Source organism: Lycium ferocissimum, unplaced genomic scaffold, assembly GCF_029784015.1.
Source record: "Lycium ferocissimum isolate CSIRO_LF1 unplaced genomic scaffold, AGI_CSIRO_Lferr_CH_V1 ctg685___fragment_1, whole genome shotgun sequence".
NCBI lineage: Eukaryota > Viridiplantae > Streptophyta > Magnoliopsida > Solanales > Solanaceae > Lycium > Lycium ferocissimum.
This window is the reverse complement of record NW_026726532.1, coordinates 86,653-110,044: the sequence shown is the minus strand read 5'-3', so window position 1 is coordinate 110,044 and position 23,392 is coordinate 86,653. Positions and strand designations below refer to the sequence as shown.

The following is a 23,392-nucleotide window of genomic DNA, read 5'->3' as shown; positions in this document are numbered from 1 at the left end:
TTTGTACCAACAGCAAAAAAGAAAAGAGAAGAATAAACTAGAAAGAGAGAAGCAATATATTTTTCTTTTAGCGGTAATAGTTATTCTTGTAAAACATTTTGAAATTGGTTAATGTCATTAGATCCAAGGTCGCTAAAGCCTTTAGCGGCCATTTTTATTAGGCTAAAGTTTGGTATTGCCGGTAATAATTGATTCTAGAATATAATTAGCGGCAATTAAGTTATTGCCGCGAATTAATTGCCGCTAAAAGCATATTTTGTTGTAGTGAGTATCCTTCGTTCCAATTAATGTGATATAGTTTGATTAGGCACGGAGTTAAAATAGAAGGATGACTTTTGAAACTTGTGGTCTAGAACGAGCCATAAATATTTGTGTGGTTATAAATCATTTCATTTAAAATAAAATGAAAGATTTAAGTTAAATTATTTTTGAATATAAAAATATCGGACAGACTAAAAAGGAAATTGTATCATATAAATCGGGACAAAAGAAGTACTTACACTTTGTTTGGATCATTGTTACCCATTGTATGATATTGTATCGTTATTATAAACACAATGATTGTTTTGATTTTTATCTAAAATATTTGTATCGTATTGTTAAATTCGTTGTTACATAACAACAAAAAGACCATTTTATGTAACAACCGATTTGGTGTTATAAATGAATTCGCAATTTCTTGTTCCAATTCTGTCCTTACTTGATATTTCATAATCCTATTTTATTCTTTACCTTGTATTATTTAACTTCACCCAAAATGCCTTGCCATACATCTTTCTTCTTCTTCCTCGTCAACTTCTTGTACATCTCCTCTCAGTTTTTTTTTTTTTTTCTCTTCATCTTTGTCTCCTTCTACTTTTTGGTAAAAAACTTTCCTTATTTTGAGTTACTACTACTCTGTTATTGTTCCTTAGAAATTAATTTTACTATTCATCAGTATTTTCATTTATCATATATATATATATATATATATATATATATATATATATATATATATATATATATTTTTTGGCTAAACTCTTGTTTGTTACTACTAATTTGTTATTGTTCGTTAGAACTTTAATATATTTGCAATGCATAATTTGTGACATATTAGTAGAAATAAATTATCGTAAATTATTTTTATTAGTAATTATTGGTAAATTTAATATTTACAATAGTTTAGAGTCTTTTCAATTAAACAAAAAAATGTTATTAGACAACTACATCTGATATAATGCATAAAGCGAAAAATGTTGATATAAAATATCCTGATCGTTATTATTGTAAACGATGAGTGACAATAATCCAAACAGAGTGTTAGTAATTTTGTGGAGTCTTTTTGGTTTTGCAACATCCAGAGCGAAGTGGCAAACCGCGTAATTAATACCCATTTCCAGGCCCTTTCTACTTAACACTACTATATATCTAAGCTCTCTCCTTATAAAATCACAGAATTTCTTTTTGTTCTCTCAACCTCTACAAAAATGTCCGGTTACCCACACGGTTACGGTTACGGCCAGCCACCACCTTCTCAGCCCTACTCCTCCGCCCCATACGGCGCTCCACCACCGTCTTACGGTGCACCACCACCATCTTCCACCTCACCTTACGGTGCCCCACCACAACCTTACGGTGCTCCACCACCACAATCATCATCACCTTACGGTGCACCACCACCACAACAACCTCAACAAACTCACTCCCCTTACGCTCCAGTTGCATCTCCCTACAACGCAGGTACACCACAACCTTACGGTGATCCACACAAACCTCCAAAAGAAAACAAACCTTACGGTAGTAGTACTAGCAGTGGTTACCCTAACACGGGCCCACCACCTTCAGCACCTTACGGCGATCCAAACAAACCCCCTAAAGACAACCCACACGCGCCTTCTCCTTACGGTGGGTACCACGCGCCGCCACCACCTCAACCTTATGGGGCGGCGAGTAGTAGCCCTTTTGCGTCGCTCGTTCCTTCAGCTTTTCCGCCTGGCACAGATCCCAATGTGATCGCGTGTTTTCAACTCGCGGATCAAGATGGGAGTGGGTTAATTGATGATAAGGAGCTGCAGAAAGCGCTTTCTTCGTATAATCAGAGTTTCAGTTTGAGGACTGTTCATCTACTTATGTATCTCTTCACCAATACCAACACTAGGAAAATCGGTAATTCCATTTTTTCTATGTCTACTTTTGAAAATATTTACGCCACGTGGCCCGTATTTTGAGTTTGTTATTTGTGTGTGAACACATTTTATACACTTCATACAAGGTTGATACATTATGTATAATGTTGAATATTGTATCTTGGGCTACGTGTAGAGGCGAATCCAGGGTTTCAAGAGGATGGGTTCAGTGGTTTTTTGATTTCTTTTGCCTTTTGAGGCTTTTTGAGGGGAAAAAACTCTTGGATAATATAAAAAATAGGGGAAAAAAATTCATTGGGTATGCTGTTGTTGTTGTATGTAGTATAAAAAAGAAACAAAGTTTTTATTTTTTGGGTAATTAGAATTATAGAAGAAAAAGGATTTTAAATAATGTAAAAAGGCTAGTTAAAGGCTGCTTTAGAAAATAATAAAAGCATTAAAACATGCAGGAGCTCGGGTTTGATCCTGAGACCTTGAGAAAATAAACACAGCCAGCCTGGTATGACTTTCAGTTAATATTAGATAAATATTTAGAATTATACACATAATATATCGAGTTTAGTCGAGTGACCATGTGTTCACGTGACCCAAATTTTATACATAAATTCGCCTCTGGCTACGTGGCGTAATAATTTTAGAAAGCTGTATATTTTTGAAAATTTCCATTTAATTTATATGCTTAATTGGGGTGAGAAATATGAATCATCTTTTTTGTTAAAGTAATTACAGCGTATTTTAGTACTCCCTCTTGTCCCAATTTATATGATACCCTTTCCTTTTTAGTTAGTTCTAAAAAGAATGATACATTTATATATTAGAAATAATTTAACTTAGAACTTTCCCTTTTACCCCTTAATGAAATGATTTACAGCCACACCAATATCTACGACTTTTGTTTTAGACCACAAGCTTCAAAAGTCTTATCACATAAATTTGGGACGGATGGAGTAGTATTAGTTAGTATTCGTTTATTATCTTGTTCTTCAATTTTACTACTACGTGTTGCTTCATTTGCTTTGCTATTTTGCTATCGTTATTTTCCTTTTAATTGTGCTTTGATTCGACTTCTTTTGAGCCGACCCCACATGTGGGATTACACCGGATGTGTTTTGTTATTGTTATTTATGTGTGAACCGATTAATGTTTCAACTTTTGCCGTCCATCATTAAAAACGAAGGAATTGGTGATAAATTCCATGCTGAAAATTTTAGAATGCGTGCAATTAATAATAATATGCAGTATTCAATTTATAAAGGTACTTATGATTATGTTAGATTTCCAATTAGGTTGATTAGTGAGTGGAGTTGTTGAAGAAGGTCATTTGGAGTAACCGTTTGTAAAAGAGAAGTAATTTTGATTAATACTTTATACTTTCGATAAACTTTAAACTAGTGTTATTGGTGGGCCAATCGTAAGCGCGTATATTAGACAGGTAGGCATGTGCTAGAACAGATAAGGGAAACTCGGTTTGTCCAACCCACAGCTCTGTCAGCTGGCAGCTGAAATTCCTGTTTAATTGCTCTTAATTTCATTGTCTAGAAGATAGAACTATGTGGCACGGATTGAGTTTGTTGTTCCTTGAGTTGGTGCCAAGAGTTATCATGAAGAACTAGTTACACAGACTGCCTGACCATTTCTCTTCGTCTTAGTTGGACATTTATTGAGTTGACATAAAATCTAGTAAGAAGGTTGGCCTAGTGGAAGGGACCCTCTACCTCCAACCATGAAATCGTAGTTAAAGTCATTAAGGAGAGAGGGACAGGGAGTGAGAAAAGACAGTGTTGGTCCCTTGATGGGGAATTGCAGGGTTGGGTTTGCCTTATAAAAAGAAAAAAAAAAAAGACATCTTTTAGCAGGAAAGTCTTTTGCAAAAGTAGATTAAAATATCTACAACTTGGGCCAATAAGTTTTAGAATCTACATGTGCTGAGAATTGAACATTATCTTGCTAAATTTAATACTATTTTGTTCTAAGTTGTATTACATAGTATGCTCAAGAAAATAAATCATACGACCAGACCTTTTCCAGTTTAGGCTTTGTGATTCTAAAGCACTTCTGACATTTTTTTCCTCGAAATTTGCGTTGAGGACCTGATGCAGTGAATGACCTACGTAGAAGAGTTGCATGAAATGCATCAAGTTAGTGATCACCATCAGTTCTCTGTAAAAGGATCAAACTTAGCATGTGGCAATATGGTGAATAGCGATGCTACTTCCCTTTCTGCTTCTCTATTCGTTTTTTCCTGCTCTTCCTTTCTCTCTCCTTTTTTAAGAATCTCATTAAGCCATTGTTGCTCCCAAACGCACACGCAAGTATACGTGGTCGTACAAGTAATATAGGCTGTTACAGAACTACCGGATATCGGGAGACTTAGACTCTCTTTGTTAAACTAATTGAAATTGGATGAAACTATTCAAAAAAGTGAAAATCAAGATGTTTGTTGAACTAAACTACGGTAGAAAGGTAAACAATTTGTGATGGGTGTTTGTTATCTCTGGGAATATCTTGACAAAGATTGTAAGAATTAGGATGAGAGAAAGAGTCGTAGCTTTCGACAATCGGTTGATATCAATTTCGCCTATCTTTATTTCTTACTAGTTGACGGGTTAATTATGCTTTATGATATTCTCTCGAATTACTAGTGGACTTTGAGATGTTACTATAACGCCTATATCTCAAGAGAGGTAACAAGAACGCATTTATTTCTGATTCAACTAAGTAGGGCTAAAGGGTATATCTCATCCTGGAGAAACGATTAAATCGAACAAAATTTATTCTTATTACGTACGTGAATATAGATTCTTCGCGCACCGCGCGAGATAGTGTCTAACTATTGGCCGGATAATCAAACAATTAAGATCAAGAATAAATAAGCAACCAAAATATGGAAAATCAATAAATAATAATTGTCATCAAATCAACTTTCAAGTCTTTCGCCACAACCCTAGAAGTAAGAAGTTTACTTCGTGATTCGTTCATAGACAAAAGAATTCATGAATAATCTAGGAGTTGAAAAAGATGAAAAATAAAAAAAAACCTAGAGAGAGAAGAAACGGTGGCTTACAAATCCTTGGATAATCCCCCTTTACACCTTCTAAAATAAAACGTCTATATATAGTCTAGGGTAAAAAATAAAAAATAAGGAAACCAAATCTCGGAATCGGGAGAACCGCGCGGAACGCTTTCCTTCCGCAATGCGGAAGGAAAGCGCAATGTTCTGAGGCCTCCGCTTTTTTGACGATGCGGAAGGATGGCAAAAATTGATTCTTCCGCTATGCGGATGAAAGCGAGACCCTTCAATTTTTCCCCTTTTAGTTCATCACTTGTGGTCTTCGACTCGTCACCTCGTGTAATCATCATATGCTCTAAAATCAATCACTTTTAGCCCGGTTTTTCATCGTTTGTCTTCATCGTACCTATACACATGAAATACAACGACATAAGTTCAGATACGACGATTTCATCATAGATTAAGCGACAAAAGTCATAAGAATAGGATGTGAAATGACACGAAACATAGATATTTGTGCCAAATATCAGCCATGTGTTGAGCCATTAGGTTAGAAGAACAGAACTACCTATAGGAACTGTACATTGTTAATGGATTGAAAGTTGTCATGGAAGAACCATTATTCTACTTTAATATTTCCGCATACGGTAGTTGGGAAAATATGTGCTCTTGACTTATCTCTTTCCTCTACATCTTTCTAGAGGAGAGAGAAAGCAGAAATATGTTCAATTTATCTTTCTGCTTCCCTTGTCTTCTATGTTTCCAATTTCCAAGTGGTAGTGGATTTGAAGTGAATCAAGAGAATCCATTTAATGATGCTGATCGAATTTGAGCTGGAGATATACTCTTGAAGAAAAATTCTTGTTGAGTATATAGATCTTTCCCTTTTACCTTTTCTACTTATTGACCTTTTTTATTCCTTGGAAGCAGGTCCCAAAGAATTCACTTCAGTCTTTTACAGTCTTCAGGAGTGGAGGGTAAGTTGAAGAAGCATTTTTCATGGTTACCTTTGCACTTCTTTGTGTTCTTCATTTTAGCTCCAAAAAAGGTCTCCCTCTCTATGCAAGTTGATTGGAACATCCTGTATGCAGGGAATTTTTGAGAGATTTGACAGGGATAGGAGTGGAAAAATTGATTCATCTGAGTTGAGGGACGCCTTACTTAGCCTGGGATATGCTGTATCACCATCTATCCTGGATTTGCTGGTCTCCAAGTTTGACAAAACTGGTGGAAAGAATAAGGCCATTGAATATGATAACTTCATCGAGTATGTTTCTGCATCAATGCAGATCTTTCTTCTTATTGTTCTTATATCTTTATATCTCTTTTCTTTTGTTCTATGCTTTGCTAATTTTTACATTTTGTGCTTTTGTTTCCTTTGCTTGATTCAGGTGCTGCCTCACTGTTAAAGTAAGTTACAGTGTTTCATCTATTCCAGACATTCGAATAGTTAGTTGTTTGTTCTCTCATAGGCTTTCGTTTCTTTTGCAGGGGCTAACCGAGAAGTTCAAGGAGAAGGATACTTCATATTCCGGCTCGGCTACGTTCACTTATGAGTCCTTCATGCTAACCGTTTTGCCTTTTCTGATCGCGTAGACGCATGTGAATTTTATAATTACGGGTGGTTTTACTATGACTTTCCAGCTTTGACTTCATTTGTTTTTAGGAGATGTGCTTGCTTCTGTTGGTTTTGTAACACAATGTTCAGTAGGGTGAAGTTTAATCACTTTCTTGTAGAAGTCTGTGTGTTTTGCAGCAGTTAATGGGATATATCAAAATAAATCCTCCATGTGTTGCTTTTAATGTGTTCATGATTGAAACATATTGTTGACAGCTTAAACATATTTATGGAGCGCAACATGGCAAGGCTAGTTCTTCATATGATGGTTTGCACCACACATTATCGGAAGAACATATTAACTAGAGAAGGATTCAGAATTTTTATTCTATGAATTCAGTACTCGGGTTTCAACCACTTGATATGATCGTAAAATAATTGGCAAGGCTAATCCTATTAATTTATTGAATTTGTCACAAGTAACATAAAACTGGAGGAAGAAAAAGAACAAGAAGAAAAGAATAATTCAAGCTAGCTTGGGATTGAAGCTTACTGTAGCTGGCTGTTGTTATTCCAACTCCATAAAGAAGCACCAAGAATAAAAAAACAATAGAAAAAGGAAAGGATATGAAATGAAGAACATATAAGCAAAGCTCATGTAGGACACAGCTAGAACGGTGACCCCATCTTCAAAGTTTAGGAGTAAATTTTGATCATTTTGATCATTTTGCATAATTCAGAGCAAATTTGACCTTTTTTCGCTGCGATTTAAATGATAAAGTGAAAACAAACTGTAGTTAAATAGACATTTGTACAATATATTTGGTTGAAACTTGGAATTTCTTTTGGCCAATGTCGTAGAAAAACATCCTTGTGTCCCATTATATGTTAGTAAGTAAAGTGTTGTGTTTAGATGAGTCTTAAAATTAAAAAAAAATGATGGGTTAGTAAGTAAAAGTTATGTTTGGACATGTATTCCAACTTGATTGATAAGAAAATTTACACAACACACCACCTTCACGACCATTTATGAATAATAACTACCTTTGATTTTATTGATTTTTCATTTTATTTTTTACTTTTAATTTGTTGTGAACTTGTGATTTTAAACTTTTTGACACGAATTTATTGTTTTGGTGCTTACTCTCTCTCTCTTGTACAAAAGACGATGACGTAAATTGAATGATATTATTGTATTGAATTTTGTTGTTTTCATCGAATGTTGATATGTTAGTTAATGTGTGCATTTATCGGCTAGATTTTGAGATAAAGAGTCAATTGGGGTGAAAGGGAACAACTTAATTATCATCGTCAAATTAGTTTCTTTTTCATTTTTATGGGGTGATAATGGAGTCTGAAAGATAAAGAACAAAAACGATATTTAACTTTTAATCTTCAATATAAATTTGTTCAAGAAAAAGTGACGTTTTGGTTTTTGATCTTTATCTTCAACGCCACTTGAAATAAAGAACGGTGGCGGCGTTGGTTCACGGTGGTTAAACTATTTCCGTTGTGGAGCTTCGCTCAGAAGGTTGATAAAATGCTTCGGATATCGTATATTTCAAACATTTTAATGGCATTTTAATTTATGAAACAATTTTCGATATATTTCATTGTAATTGTATATAGGCATACTACAATTTTATATTTCTTAAACAATCAACCATATTTTATTGTATTCCAGTGTATATTTTTTATTTGGAAGTATTTCTAAAAGTTTGGAATGGAGTAATTTGGAGAGTGGATAAGGGTTAAATATTAACTTCAACGGTAGGTGTAATGGCGTGATAGTATAACGGTTGATAATTTGATTTACCATTTAAAATAGAAGCAAATGCTCCATATATTTATCATTTTGCATAATTCGGAGCAAATTTATATTTTTGTGCCGCGATTTAAAAAATGTGAACTCTGTAGTTAAATAGACATTTGTACAATATATTTGGTTGAAACTTGGAATTTCAAAAACGCGAAATACAACGATTATATATAACAAAACTAGTTACGATTTGTAAATATAAAAAAAAAAAAAAAAAAGTTAGTAAGTAAAAGTTTTGTTTGGACATGTATTCCACTTAAAAAAAAAAAAAAAGAGTTAGTAAAATTTTGCGAGTATAATTTTTGTTTTACTAACTTTTTGAACTTGAAAAATTCATCTTCACAAAATCGAATATGTTAATATTTTAAACAGATTCTTAAAAAAGAATTCTATGAGCCCGTTTGGATTAGCTGAAAAAAAGCGGGTTTTAAGCATAAGTGCTTAAAGTACTTTTAAGTCTTTGAAAGTTATTTTATAAATAAGCAATTACGTGTTTGGATAAAAGTGTTTAAAGGGTTTTTAGAAGTAAGGGTAGTATTGGAATTAATTGAGAATATAAAGGATAAAAGGATAAAGTTGTTGGTCAAAACAAAAATGGCTTTTAAGCCAAAAAATAAGTTAGAGTTGAGCAACTTTTTTGAACTTATTTTAAGACTTTTAACTTAATTTAAATTTGTTTTATTTTTATCAATACTCAAATATATTAAAAATGCCTTATAAGTTGGTCTGACCAACTTATAAGCCAATCCAAACGGGCTCATGTCTAAACGGCTTGTAAGTGAATTTCTTGTTTTTTATTCGTATTTTGGTCGACAAAATTACTCAAAAAAAAAAAAAAAATTCTATGTCTAAACTTGAAATTCTTCTCTAATAAACAATAAAATAAAATTAAAAATACAAGGAGTCCTGTTTAAGTTGGGTAAAGGTGACAATAATCAAAACCCAAGGGGTGCATTTCAACAATATATTTATGCCAAGAAAGTAAAAACAAAACCCTAAAAAACGTTCATCAAACAACAGATCCACTTCCCTTCTTTCTTGTTCTTTCAAAGCGGCTGTAACCCTTTGAAGCTCAAAAATCATGGCTGCTAAGTATGACCTAACGCCACGTGTAGCTCCACACTTGGACAGGCATTTGGTTTTTCCGTTACTTGAGTTCTTGCAAGATAGCAAATTGTACCCTGATGAAGATATACTTAAGGCTAAGATTGAGCTTCTTAATCATACTAATATGGTTGATTATGCTATGGATATTCATAAGTCTCTTTATCATACTGATGATGTCCCTCAAGGTATTCTTTTTTCTTTTTTCCTTCATATGTGTGCCAATTGATTTGTTTCTTTATTTATGTTTAATAGTTGTGCCATTTTAGCAAAAGGGGTGTTTTTTTTTTTGGTGGGGGTGTTGTAATTTTTATGTATATGGTCTCTAGAAGTTGTTTAAGTGTTCATTATTAAAAAAAAAAAAAAAGAAGTTGTTTAAGTGTTGTTCCTCAAGGTATCTCTTTTTTTCCCCTTCATATCCATGTGTGTTTATATAGGTGTCAGTTGATTTGTTTCCTTATTTATGTTAATACTTGTGCTATTTTAGCAAAAGGGGTTCTTTTTTTGGTGGGGTGTTGTAATTTTTATGGATATGGTCTCTAGAAGTTGTTTAAGTGGTCATTATATAAAAAAAGTTGTTGTTTTAAGTGTTGTTCCTCAAGGTATCTCCTTTTTCCCTTAATATTGATGTGTGTTTGTAGGGGTTCAATGCTAATTAATTTGTTTCTTTACTAATCTTAGTACTATTGCCCTTTTAGCAAAAGGGGGAGGGGATATCTGTGTAGTTGAGGTATAGGAGTAACAATCTGGAAACTTAACAGTATCCCTTTTAGTTAGCATAAAAGTTTTTTTTTTTTTTTGGTGAATGCCAATTGATTTGTTTCTTTACTACTCTTAATACTTGTGCCCTTTTAGCAAAAAATGGTTATTTTTTTAAGGAGGGTGGTGGTGGGGGTTATAATTTTGATGGATATGTTCCCTAGAGGTTGTTTAGGAGTTGTCCCGAGGGGATATCTGTATGGTTGAGGTATAGGAGAAACAATCTGGAGAATTAACAGTGCCCTTTTTAAGCATAAAAGTTTTTTTTGTTGGGGGAAAGGGGGGGGGGGGGGGGGGTGGTGATTGTAATTTTGGTCTCTATGGTGTCTAGAGATAGTTTAGTAGTTGTCCCGTTGGTATATATATCTGTATAGTTGAGGTATAGGAGTAGCAGCCTGGAGACCTTTTTCTCTTCATATCGATATTAATTAGCATTCACCAATATGGGTTCACGTATTGGTGAATGCTAATTAATTGTTTCTCTACCAACAGGGGCGGTCCTATGTGGTTTCAAGTGGGTTCATATGAATCCACTTCGTTGAAAAATAACACTGTATATACATGTATATTTAATCTGTTTTTAAAAAATATATATGTATATACAGTGTTATTTATATATTTCTTATATATTGAACCCACTTGGTAAAAATCCTAGGTCCGCCACTGTCTACCAATCTTGTTACCTGACGTATGTTTACATGGTTTCACGTATTGGTGAATGCTAATTAATTTGTTTCTCTACCAATCTTGTTACCTGTGCCCTTTTAGCGAAAGTTTTTTTTGGGGGAGGGCGGTTTGATAGATATGCTCTCTAGGGGTTGTTTAGGAGTTATCCCAAGGGGATATCTGTGTAGTTGATGTATAGGTAACAATCTGTAGAACTCAGGTTTGAATCCCAGCATTGGTGGCAATTCTTATGCAGTAGCTGTTTGGTAGACTAGTAGAGTTGAGCACAAGCTAGGTCTTGTTTAGTTATTGTTTTTTCGGAGTAGTTTAGGTGTTTTTGTTGCTAGTGCAGTCTTTTTGGTTTCTGACGTTCGTTTGAGTTGTTTAGTCGTTTTTCCTATAACAGTCTTTTCTGTTCTTGCAATTTTTGGTATTCTTTGTGATTCACATGTTGATTTTGTATGGGAGTTAATCTTAACGTTGTTGTCTGTGTTCTCTATTTGAGCTCTACTGTTTATATATCCATTATATGAGAGTAAAGCCTAGTTGTCTTGGTACACTTAGATTAGATAATCTGTTGGTATGTGTTCGCCACTTGCCCTCGGGGGTTTATCGATTATCAAAAAAAAAAGTTTAGTTTGAGCAGAAGTGATTTTTGGAGATCCTTTGCATGTTTAATTCTGCAATGTGTCTTTACAATTGCTGTTTGATTATTCAGAAATGATGGAGAGGAGAGTTGAGGTTGTGGCAAGGTTGAAAGCACTTGAGGAAGCTGCAGCTCCATTGATTGCTTTTTTGCAGAATTCCAGTGCTGTCCAGGAGTTGAGAGCTGACAAACAGCACAATCTTCAGTTGCTCCACGAGCGGTACCAGGTGTGTGGGTCTAGTACGTAATATAAAGTTCCTTCTTTTTTAATACTTTCTGTTATATAAGATACTTGGGAAATTGTTCTCTAGCTAATTTTGTGAATACCTTTTTTCATTTGATTAGTGATGGTCAATGTATTTTGATCTAAGAATACTCCCTGTTTGTTCTACTAAATAATTGGCTTTATGAATCTTTGCAGATTGGTCCAGACCAGATAGAGGCATTGTATCAATATGCCAAATTTCAGTTTGAATGTGGAAACTACTCTGGTGCTGCTGATTATCTTTACCAGTACCGAGCCTTGTGTACAAACAGTGAAAGGAACGTTAGTGCATTGTGGGGAAAGCTTGCAGCGGAGATATTGATGCAGAATTGGGATATTGCACTTGAGGAACTCAACCGCTTGAAGGAAATTATCGACTCAAAGGTAATATTACTCGTATGTTTAGTCGACTATCTGTTTGTTTGAGTTGATCTTACAAGTTGTTGAGTATCTATTTGGAAAAGTTGAACGATGCTCAGTTTTTGTTTCTAAGTTTACTAAGAGAGTCACATGTTTTGCAGAGTTTCTCGACTCCGTTGAATCAAGTTCAGAATAGGATATGGTTAATGCATTGGAGTCTATTCATCTTCTTCAACCATGACAATGGCAGAACACAGATCATTGACCTTTTTAATCAGGACAAGTATGCCGACTGTACTTTAGTTACTACTGCTTATAGATACTTGTTTTCTTTGCTGCTTCTTTTTGGCTTTCCCCATCTTGTTTCAGCTAGATATCTTTTCTGATACTATCACTCGCTGCGGGTGATGTTTGGAAATATTTAGGGAAATTTAGTCATTCGGACGTCCTGGTTGCTTCCCTGAGTGGGAACAAAATGGAGCCCTGAAAACTAAATGAAACATGGGAAGTATAGTCTCATGGGTCAAAAAATGCGTAGTATTCTTAGTGTGCGTACTGCAGGATTATGTTTGAAATATGTTCTCATTTTTCTAAATGTTTGAAATAACTCCATTGATGCTTTTCTCTTGTGGTAACACTACATTAAGATAGGGTATTTCTTCTTTGGTGCTTCTAGATTATAGCACCTGTTACTTTTTCTTTTGTTGTCAGGATCTGGAATTACTGCTTCTGATCGAGCTTTTGAATCATGAAATCTTGTAGGTATTTGAATGCCATTCAAACAAGTGCTCCCCACTTGCTGCGATACTTGGCAACTGCATTTATTGTCAACAAGCGGAGAAGACCTCAATTTAAGGACTTTATAAAGGTTATTCAGCAGGAACAATACTCTTGCAAAGATCCCATCACAGAGTTTTTGGCATGTATTTACGTCAACTATGATTTTGATGGCGCACAGCAAAAGATGAGGGAGTGTGAAGAGGTAAGCTTCCACGCCTAGTTTATCTGCTTTGATGCATGCTCATATCATGATCTTCTATGATTAATTTCTTGTATTTGAGAAGTAGAAACTTCATTCGCTATAATTGGCTTTAAGATGATTTATGAAGTGAAGATTTGTTTTCTGAAACTAGAAAGGAAGGACCTTCTTTGCAAATATTTATAAGTTTGGTAGAACTTGAACATGCTAGTGTCTGATACTCGTTGTCAAGTACATAAGTGCAGCTGTTTTCCCTCCCTTTTTAACATGGACCCTATATGCAGGTAATATTGAATGACCCATTCCTTGGAAAAAGTGTTGGAGAGGGGAGTTTTTCCTCTGTGCCATTGAGAGATGAATTCCTTGAAAATGCTCGCCTTTTTATCTCCGAGACCTACTGCCGCATTCACCAACGCATTGATATGGGGTATGTAGCTAATGCGTCGAAGTAACTTTCTAGATTTATTTGGGATTCCTTTCCCATACCCCCTTGCCCCTTGTTATTCATGGAAGGGATGTTGTCGGGGTAGTTGCTTAAGAAAGGAAAGTTGTGCCCATTTAATCCCCATTTTCTTTCATTTCATATATGGCAGAGTTCTAGCTGAGAAACTAAACTTGAACCTTGAGGAGGCAGAGCGATGGATAGTGAATCTTATTAGGACTTCAAAGCTTGATGCTAAGATCGACACCGAGACAGGGACAGTTATAATGGAGCCAAGTCAGCCGAATGTGTAAGTTTTATGCAGATGTACCTAATTGAAAAGTTTAATGCAAATATGTTTTGACCCATTTTAGCATACATCTGATGTTACGGGTATTCTCTTGTTCAGGTATGAGCAGCTCATCGATCATACCAAGGCCCTTTCTGGACGTACTTACAAATTAGTCAGCCAGCTTCTTGAACACGCACAAACACAGGCTGCTCGATAGTTTGGTTGAGGAGTTAAGCTAGCGTCAATTTTGCATTGCTCTGGTGTCTGATTAACCTTTATATTCAAGAATGTTTTTTGTTTTTATTTTTTTAATGCCTGGATTTCCCTTGGAGGAACATTTTGAGATTCATGGTGAATCCATTGGAAGTGGAGGACCTCTGTATGTGTATACTCTTTTTGCCTGGGAGAACAATTGTTTTTGGTTATATTGCCTAGGTGTTATGGTTCATAGGGTGTCTACACTTTGCATCTTGTATTGCCTTGATACACAAAATCAGCAAAGAGAGAACTGTATCAATTGTAGATGTTCTATGGATTTGTCAGTTAAGCTTCATGCCTTTAGCCCCATGGTACACCCCTTCTTAGAGGGATCACCTTCTTCATACCAACTCGAACCTTTTTACTTGGTCGATGGTGACGCTACCACCAAAATAAGCTCCTCTTATTCTAAGATTCAGTTAGTCTAAGCCTTAGCTAGTATGCGACAAATGGAGCTTGTGGGCAGCACATAATAGAGTTCACATTTTTATTCATGATATCAGTAAGATCGATCAATTATTAGTGGATGTCGGTCCATAAGTGTCCTTGCCTCTGTCGTTAGCTCAGGTAGTCCTCGGTTCTGGTGTTTAGGACACCTTGCAGTGGCTCAATTCAACGCGCCTTTGCTCATCGCTTAGAGTCCTGTTGATGCCTGTTTCTGGTGATTTAAACGCCTTTCAATGTCTCAATTCAACACGTTGCCCCTTGTGATCGCTTAGAGCGTTCTTTATTCCCGTTTCTGGTATTTGAGACACCTCTCAATGGTTCAATTCAATACTCTTCATCATTCATCATCGGCTTTTCTAGTAACATCTATAATAGATTTAGTGCGCTTGACAAAGAGGTGCAGGCAAAATTGCTGAGCCTTAAATATTATGTCTTTAACGGCTTTTTATGTATATACTAATGCATAAAGGATAAAATAAAAGATTAAGCATACGTATGACTTGGCAAGAACGGAGGGAGTATTTCACTTATACTTGCATGAAGTTAATTCAACATCGAAAACAAACTGCATCCCATTTAGTTATAAAAAGTAGAACTACCAAGTACCACCTGACCACTTAAGAATGTACATTTCATTATCTAAAATCTTTACCTAATAGGCAAATTTCATAGAAACATATATAGGGATGGCAGTGAGGCGGGTCAGCTGGTGCTTTTTAACCCGTCCCGCCACACTTAAGAATGTACATTTGTTCATTGCACTTTTGAGCATGATGGCCATTCATCTAAAGCTAAAGACTATCTATTAAAGTTATTTATACTGAAAAGCTCATTGTGGTTCACAGGCTGGTGCCCTTCTGAAAATCCTCTGGCCTGGAGCAAGAATAGCCAAAGGGTCATATATGGATTTCCTTCTAGCAAATGTTTCCCATTGAGGACCAAAATGATCTTTCCACTCTTCCTGAGTCTTGTGATTTGCCAAATATTGTTTCATTCCAATACGTGCTTTTCTGCAAAAATTAAGTATCCTTTTGTTCTGATCTAGCAAATTTTCTAGTCCATCCTTTCCTGTTGAAGATGGCATAGCGGAAGACAGAAAAGAGATCAGGTAAAAAACATCTTCTTCAGGGGTAACCAGTGATGTTCCTTTTCTCCACCTGAGGTAACAACAAGAAAATTGTTAGGAAAATGCATATTATTTCTCTAAGGAGATTGGTTAAGTATGAAGAATTTTATTACTTTGATTTGTTGACGGGGTAGATGAGTATAGGACCATTGATACTGTCAGTAAGAATCTTTCCAAAAACTTCTTGTACAAAATAAAGAATCCTGCTTTTTGGAATTAGAAGGTTTAGCCATGGATGAGGAACATCCCACAACCCCTTTTCTTGGAGTTTCACCTCAGAAACATGCACTCTATCAAGGAATTCCACGTAGGAAACTTCTGATAGGAACATCGTGGATCGGATATAATTCAACTTTGATAAGAGGATATCAATGTTCTGTAGTATTAAGGAAACAAGGTCAATATTTTGCAGAGTCATCAAAGCCTGGAAACAGGAAAGTTTACTGATTTTAAAGTATTTTACCTGATCAGTACTATCTTTGTTTTCTGGATTAAAGTATTTGGCAACTTCTAGGCAGAATAAAACTTTGCCCTCAGAACTGAAATTGCTAGCTAGAAGTGTATCTTTAGGATTGAAAGTAGACCTCCAGTTATTCAATAGTCCTGTTTTATTGATAATGACAGATCCTTCAATATAATCAAATGTATCCTGAGATGATATCAAGCTTTCTTGATCATTGGAAAATGCGGCAAAATCTGAATACAATACTCTGATCCACTTGACCTGTCAATAAGTGATTCTTATCAATGCTAAATGAGCTTGCTTTTCTTTCTTTTTGATGGCCAAATACATGGACGGCCCATCAAAGTTGGCAGTTTTCATTTTGACATTTCAGCTAACGCCAGTACCTATCGAGCCCTCCAACTTTAGATAAGTCACGTAAGTGAGGAGATTGGAGTGTTCAATAGGTACTGGACTTAGTTGAACTGTCAGAATGAAAACTCAAGCCAACTTTTAACAGGCCGTCTTTGTATTTGGCATAAAGTATTTGGCATAAAGTAATCTTACTTATTTGGTTTTGGGAGTTCAATGACTACCTTCTTAGGTGCTGTTTCAAGAGCAATTCTTGCCCTGGTAATAATTCCAAACTGCCCTAGTCCTCCTAGTACACCATGGAATAAGTCTGCATTCTGCTCCTCTGAACAAGTAATCACCTCTCCTTTACCTACAAGAAGAAATATTATTTACTAGCATTGGACAAAATATATGTTCAGACTAATAATATGGAGGGATGTCAAGGTGACACACAACGACAAATCCGTAAAGACCACTCTTTCGGCTAAGGATGCCTAAACCGATCATTCGGAGGAGATGGGACACACAGATAAGCTGGACATCTAAAGAACATAAGATCCAAGTTACTGCTAGGCATAAAAGTCATATTGTCAACTAGGGAAATTGGCATAACCAGTCCTTAGGCAGTTAAAGTATAGCTCGCTTGAAGAAGTAAGTTTATATCCCTATTTACGAGCAGAAGTTCTATTGCTAGTGGAAATAAGAGTAGCAAGGTTAGGACTACATATAAATATAATAGGGGGTTCAAAAGCTAAATTTATGATCCAATATAAGCATTCGATTTATAAGAACACTAAACAACATACGTGTAGATAAGTCAAAAAGTGCTTATAAGCTAGTTTGACAGACTTTTAAGCTTATCCAAACGCCTTTTAAGACGGTTGTGCACAAACATACCAGTGACAACCTCGAGTTGGTAGACGTTATTGATCTGCGGTCCGTGCTTGAAAGCTTGTCCACTGATTCCAGCATTAGACAAAGTGCCACCAACTGTGAGGCGAAGATAATCAGTCCAAGATTTAGGTGCAAGCCCAAGTTTAAGACTTTCATGCAGGATATTTATCCAAAGCTCTCCAGCAGAAACATCAACATAAGGAAGTTCCGTAGTTTTGAATATCATTTCTGGTGTTTGAAGTGATTCCATATTAATCACCAGTCCTTGATAAGCTTGAGCTTGGCCTTCTAGAGAGTGGCCATGGCCTCTAGCAGCAACAGGTATATTACCGATTTCGGAGATATGTTTTATGAGGGAAGATATATCAGAAACTGATTTTGGGTACAAAATTGCTAATGGAAGGAAGTGACATCTATTACCAAAGTCTTTGGCTACATGATTTAATTTTTCAAAACTAAGGTCCCCTTCAAGTTTCAGTTGTTTCGATGTTTGAATAATCAAACTTGAAGGGGAGGCAAAATTATGATTACAACAGATGTTACTTTTGTTGATTGAACAATTGAAGAGTATGAATATAAGCAATTTCAGGACAACATGCTTTTGCTTAAATAAAAACTGGGATGGTGACTTCATTTTTCCTATATTGAGAGAAAAGGTGGTTGTGGGAACAAAGAAAAGTTTGGTCCCTTTTTTAAATACTTTTGCCTTTTCTTTGATAATATTCAGAGGTGTTGAGTGGAGAAAAAGGAAGGGTCTTGAAGAGAATATATAGGGGTATGTCTGAGAGACTGAGATGTCATTGTCAATGTTGGATACTTGTGGTCAAGGACTATCATGTTGTTATTGTTTGCAAATGGATGCTTTAGGAAATCTATCAGATTTTGGCTCAACTTTCTTTAGATTGAAGAGGGAAATTTCATGTATTGATAGATTGTCATTGCATCTTACTATGAGATATATTTTGGGATTGAGTTAAGCTCAATGTCATTTTTTTAACATTGTATCAAAGTCAAACTTAACCTTATTCTTGGCTTATCGAATATCGGCCTCCATTCTTCTAATGTTCAGCACAGGTTGTGCGGGGCAGAGAGTGTTAGATTGTCCTACATTGGTTGAGGTATTGAATTGTTGTCTCCTTATATACAAATTTGCACATTACTTGCCTCATGAGCTATCCAGTCTTTGGGGTCGAGTACGCTAACACCTATTATTGACACTTCCCACTGTATCAAGCATTGGATGTGCAGGGCGAGAGTATTATATTATCCTATAACATTAGTAGGCGTTTGTCCATGCGATATAAAATCATGATTTCATATTTTTATTTTAAATCAGCGTTTGTTTATGCAATTCGCATAAAATTTCAACTTCAACTTTCATATCTTTGGGGGGTCGATTTCAAATCCCATTAATTCTCCAAAAAGGTGTGATTAAAATCATGATTTATTTTAAAAAAAAAAAAAAAAAAAAAAAAAAAAAAATATATATATATATATATATATATATATATATATATATATAAAACTAGACCCATAAGTTTATATTGTGTAAAAAAAGATCCTTAACTTGGTAGATATATTACCAACTATTTATATCAAATATTAAAAGATCTGCAAGTGGTAGTATATTTATAACAAATTTACTCTTACCAACCATTTACCAACTGAAGAGATTGTCCATACCATGTGGGAGGATTATATTAAAGAGTAGTTACAACTTACACAACAACTCATGTTCAATTTTCCTTTTTATTGAACTAAAGTTCGATCAATTGATGTTGTATTTTTTAAAGAGCCCTTCTAGTAGCGTGTTAAGTTTATTATGAACTATGATTGCTCATTTGATAAGATTGTATAAGAATTGGAAAAGTTTTGATGGTTTTCATAACTTGTGGAGTTTTATGTCTATGAGAAAAAAAAAATACAACTTAAGAAATTCAAATTACATGTCCAAACAAAACGTCAACTTCAAATCATCATGATTTCATAGCACGATTTCAAATCATGTCCAAACGGCTCCTTAGTTGAGGTATTCAATGGTTGTTTTCATATATGGCCTTGGACAATATTCAGCTCAGGAGCTACCTAGTTTTTGGGGTCAAGTTAACATTTAACATCTATCATCTATTATTACTCCCTCCATCCCAAAAAGATTATCTTCTTTTCCTTTTTAATCTGTCCCAAAAAAATTGATACATTTTTATATTTAGAAACAATTTAACCTTATGAGATGATTTACAATCACACAAATATCAAAGGCTTGTTTTGGACCACACATTTCAAAAGTCTTCCTTTATTTCTTAAACTTTGTGTCAAGTCAAACTAAGACAATCTTTTTGGGACAGAGGGAGTAGTACTTTTCACTGTATCAACTGCCATCTAACAGTTTACTGTCTTATTGCCATTTTGAGCAAAAAATTTATCCGCAAAAACTGTGGATTTGGACCAAGTAAAGATCTTTCCAAATAAGGTGAGGCTCTGACACCATTTTCTTTAAAGATAGTCACTTCTATATGAAGGTGATATGTGCTATTTTACATTCTGTTCAATGAATCATAGATTCAATGGCTACAATAATTTGCTCATTCTTCGTGTTGTATTCACCCTTTTCAACTTACTAGACCACATTTTTTGAAATTTCAAATTTCTCTTCACATGGATATGTGTACTGTTTGATCTTGTGTCATCTTCAAGATGACTTTTTTGATACCTCATTCATAATGACTTTTTTTTGGAAAGCTCATTCATCCACTAGTAATGTCAGATATATCTCTCTTTTTTTGGGTTTAAATGTCAGATATACATGTTTGATGGATTTTAGTGCTTATTTGAGAGCCTAAAATGGGGAGGCCCCTACTAAGTTCATTGCTGTTTGATTTTAGAGTGGCTGATGAAACATTACTGTTTTGGCATAGTGGTGGTCCTGAGCTTGTCATCTTGAAGCATCATAAATTATTTTACCTTCTTGAAGAATAAACAACTTATGTATGGTCTTTAGGTATAGTGGTTTTAAACATAAATAAAATTATGATTCTTAGGATAACATAAAAATGGATTTGACATCAGTATATATGGAGATACCCAATAGATGAATGTTAACGAAACCATACTTTATCCATTATATATTAGTATTTAGGATAAAATGATTTTCTTTGAGTATGCATGTTGTTTTAGTTTTTCTTTCTTCGAGCATCCAATTATTTGAAATTCACTGGTCTAAATCATTTGAATTCACAGTATTGAAAGCTCACTATGGGAATACATATCCTTGTCTAAGAGGTGTCAATTAACTGTATAAATAGGTGATTTTATCCTAGTTCCGCCATCAATACATACTATTAATTCTCCTTGCCAAATAAGACAATATCCTCGATTAAGGGAGGATGAATGTTTCTCATTCCACCAAAAGTCCACACCCTTTGGTGGTGCATGCATTTCATTATATTTCTTGGTATATGCCAACCACCACCAACAACAAATGGAGAATTAGGGATGACAAATGAGCGGGCGTGTCAAAATAGATTGAATCGATAAATGAGTCATTCCCTAACTCTGTCCAAAAGTGGTTGAGTTACAATAGATTGAGTAAGGATGGACTAAACAATAGGTCATATCTAACAAGCCCAACTCCTCCACCCCCCCCCCCCCAACACACACCCCCCAACCTTATCTTGTAGCTAAATATATACATATCAAACCAATTAATTTATTTATTTAAATATTTTGACAAGGTTTATTATATACAAGTCAATTTGGCTACATACTCTGCCTAAATTTACTACAACAAAATATGCTTTTAGCGGGAATTAATTTGCGGCAATAAATTAATTTCCGCTAATTATATTCTAGAATCAATTATTACTGGCAATACCAAACTTTAGCCCTAACAATAAATGCGGCTAAAGGCTTTAGCGACCTTGGATCTAATAGCATTAAACAATTCTTTGGTAAATGTTTTTGTGGCAATAACTATTGCCACTAAAAGGAAAATATATTGCCACTAAAACTCTCTTTTGGTGTAAATTAGCTCAACTTTTAGATAGACTGAATTTCAACAGGTCAAGATGAAATGAGTTAATAGATGAATGGGTCACTAATCCGTCCAAACTTTAACGTATTGGGCAACTCACCCAAACTGGGACAGATTAAATGGGATAATTTTACTATCCAAAATTCCAAATATAGGGGTTGGTATTGTCTGGACGTGTAGCAGTGTAGGGGCCGTATTCGGCTCAATAAGCAAGCATTATTATGAACTGGCAATGGAGAAATATATAGCTCTTGTACCAGGGGCGGCTCAATGATATTAGAGGCCTAAAGCTAAAATATATCAAAAGAGCTCTAAATTTATTTCGTAAAATTCATATAATTTATAATGAGACACAAAAGAACCCCCAAATTTTTATCTAATGGTAAGGCACGCACATCACAATTCCGAACTTTACCGTAGGCAAAAGCATGGTAATTTAAGTGTAGCAACGCAAAAAAACAGACCTATTAACCATCAAGTTTCTAACTTTGCATCACTTGCTTTTAGTGATTTCTCAGTTAGAAAAGATGACAAATTTGCTTGATTTCTGATGCATGGATCTAACATGACAAAATTAAGTAACATGACAAAATGAAGTAGCTAATTTAGAAAAATCGAAAGTAAAATCATTAAAAACGTGAAAGAGAAATGAGTGTATATAGAGCAAAAAAAAAAAAAAAAAATAGAATCAACAAGGAATATTAATATACTATTTAATTTAATGAATTTTTTTACAGTTATTTACTCACTCATCTGTACAACTTCAATCAAACTAAAATAAAAGTTTACATTTTTTAATTATTAATATTAATAATAATACATAAATTATGTGCTATATATAATAATAGAATAGCTAATATTTGTAGTAATTTTGGGGCTCTAAATAATTGGGGCCTAAGGCAAAGGCTTCATTTGCCTTACCCTTAGGCCGGCCCTGACTTGTACGTACGTACATGATTCACAAATGTAAGTGGTGCTCGATAGTGAGAGATCGACAACATGTTGATTGTTCGATATATATATAAGACCAGAGCTATGCAACGATGAGATTTCACATTGATTCTTACTGTATGTACTTATGGGGACATTGCTCGATCACTTGGGAACTTCTTACTTCAGTCGTTCTTAGTGTATAGTCTCCACTAATTGCAAAAATATGTTTATCAAAGTATATGTAAAAATAGTAGCTAGGTTCTCAGGAAAAGTGTGTACTCAATTTGTTGTTCCCGTGATTTTAAAATATGTTATTAAGCTCTAGAATTTGTTTCATTATATATCTAGCATCTCTCGTGATTTGCCAATTTGGAATTTTGCTAGGGCCTCACAATTTTAGGTCGGGTCCTGTACCAATTAAGATTACAACTTTTTTTTCCTCATATAATTAAGTAGCACTTACAGCTTCGTGGTACTTTTCTCCTGACAAGATAATTACATAGCTAGGGTTTTGCTGTTCTTTTCTTCCTTCTATTCTACTAATGGAAAGTGTGTGGTCCCAATATCTAAAGCAAATAGGCTATAGATAGCTTAGCCTAAGAGGGGCGCATTTAGCAACTTGCCTAACTAGTCTTTAGCTAGCAATTACAATGACTATTTCATTTTCCGGGTAACTACATTCTCTTAATTATTCAATATAAAATTCCATCATAATCTAAAAGGAAGAATAATAAACTATTATTCAATATAAAATTCCATCATAATCTAAAAGGAAGAATAATAAACTGTAACTTTCATATTCCAACACCTTAATTAGCATATTGGTGTCGCGTCAGAGAAATTACCATTAATTACTTCTTAAATGTCACTGGCTAGAGGCGATTGACCTACCGGACTGGATAC

The 23,392-nt window shown here is 34.8% G+C and overlaps 3 protein-coding genes across 5 annotated transcripts; 2 read left to right on the top strand and 1 right to left on the bottom strand.

Annotated features, from left to right (window-relative positions):
- Positions 1-1,466: 1,466 nt before the first annotated feature.
- LOC132045506 (calcium-binding protein CBP-like) lies at positions 1,467-6,925 on the top strand. Of its 3 annotated transcripts, XM_059436094.1 has the most exons (6): positions 1,467-1,575; positions 1,609-2,145; positions 6,067-6,113; positions 6,228-6,403; positions 6,528-6,546; positions 6,628-6,925. In XM_059436094.1, the coding sequence occupies exons 1-6, from the start codon at positions 1,467-1,469 to the stop codon at positions 6,730-6,732; spliced, it is 993 nt and encodes a 330-aa protein (XP_059292077.1). In that variant the 3' UTR covers positions 6,733-6,925. The 3 variants fall into 3 exon arrangements, with proteins under 3 accessions (XP_059292077.1, XP_059292078.1, XP_059292076.1); XM_059436095.1 differs by lacking the exon at positions 6,528-6,546 and having other exon boundaries at positions 6,609-6,925; XM_059436093.1 differs by having other exon boundaries at positions 1,467-2,145.
- Positions 6,926-9,566: 2,641 nt separating this feature from the next.
- On the top strand, positions 9,567-14,464 carry LOC132045509 (eukaryotic translation initiation factor 3 subunit E). The gene is made up of 8 exons (XM_059436097.1): positions 9,567-9,805; positions 11,761-11,915; positions 12,110-12,337; positions 12,475-12,596; positions 13,076-13,295; positions 13,577-13,719; positions 13,886-14,023; positions 14,123-14,464. The coding sequence occupies exons 1-8, from the start codon at positions 9,595-9,597 to the stop codon at positions 14,220-14,222; spliced, it is 1,317 nt and encodes a 438-aa protein (XP_059292080.1). The 5' UTR covers positions 9,567-9,594; the 3' UTR covers positions 14,223-14,464.
- Positions 14,465-15,266: 802 nt separating this feature from the next.
- LOC132045507 (cytokinin dehydrogenase 1-like) lies at positions 15,267-18,255 on the bottom strand. Its single transcript, XM_059436096.1, has 5 exons — positions 17,530-18,255; positions 16,875-17,002; positions 16,300-16,560; positions 15,950-16,212; positions 15,267-15,867 (listed from the first exon to the last, which is right to left on the bottom strand). Exons 1-5 carry the CDS (start codon positions 18,158-18,160, stop codon positions 15,540-15,542), a joined length of 1,611 nt encoding a protein of 536 aa, XP_059292079.1. The 5' UTR covers positions 18,161-18,255; the 3' UTR covers positions 15,267-15,539.
- Between the last annotated feature and the right edge of the window lie 5,137 nt (positions 18,256-23,392).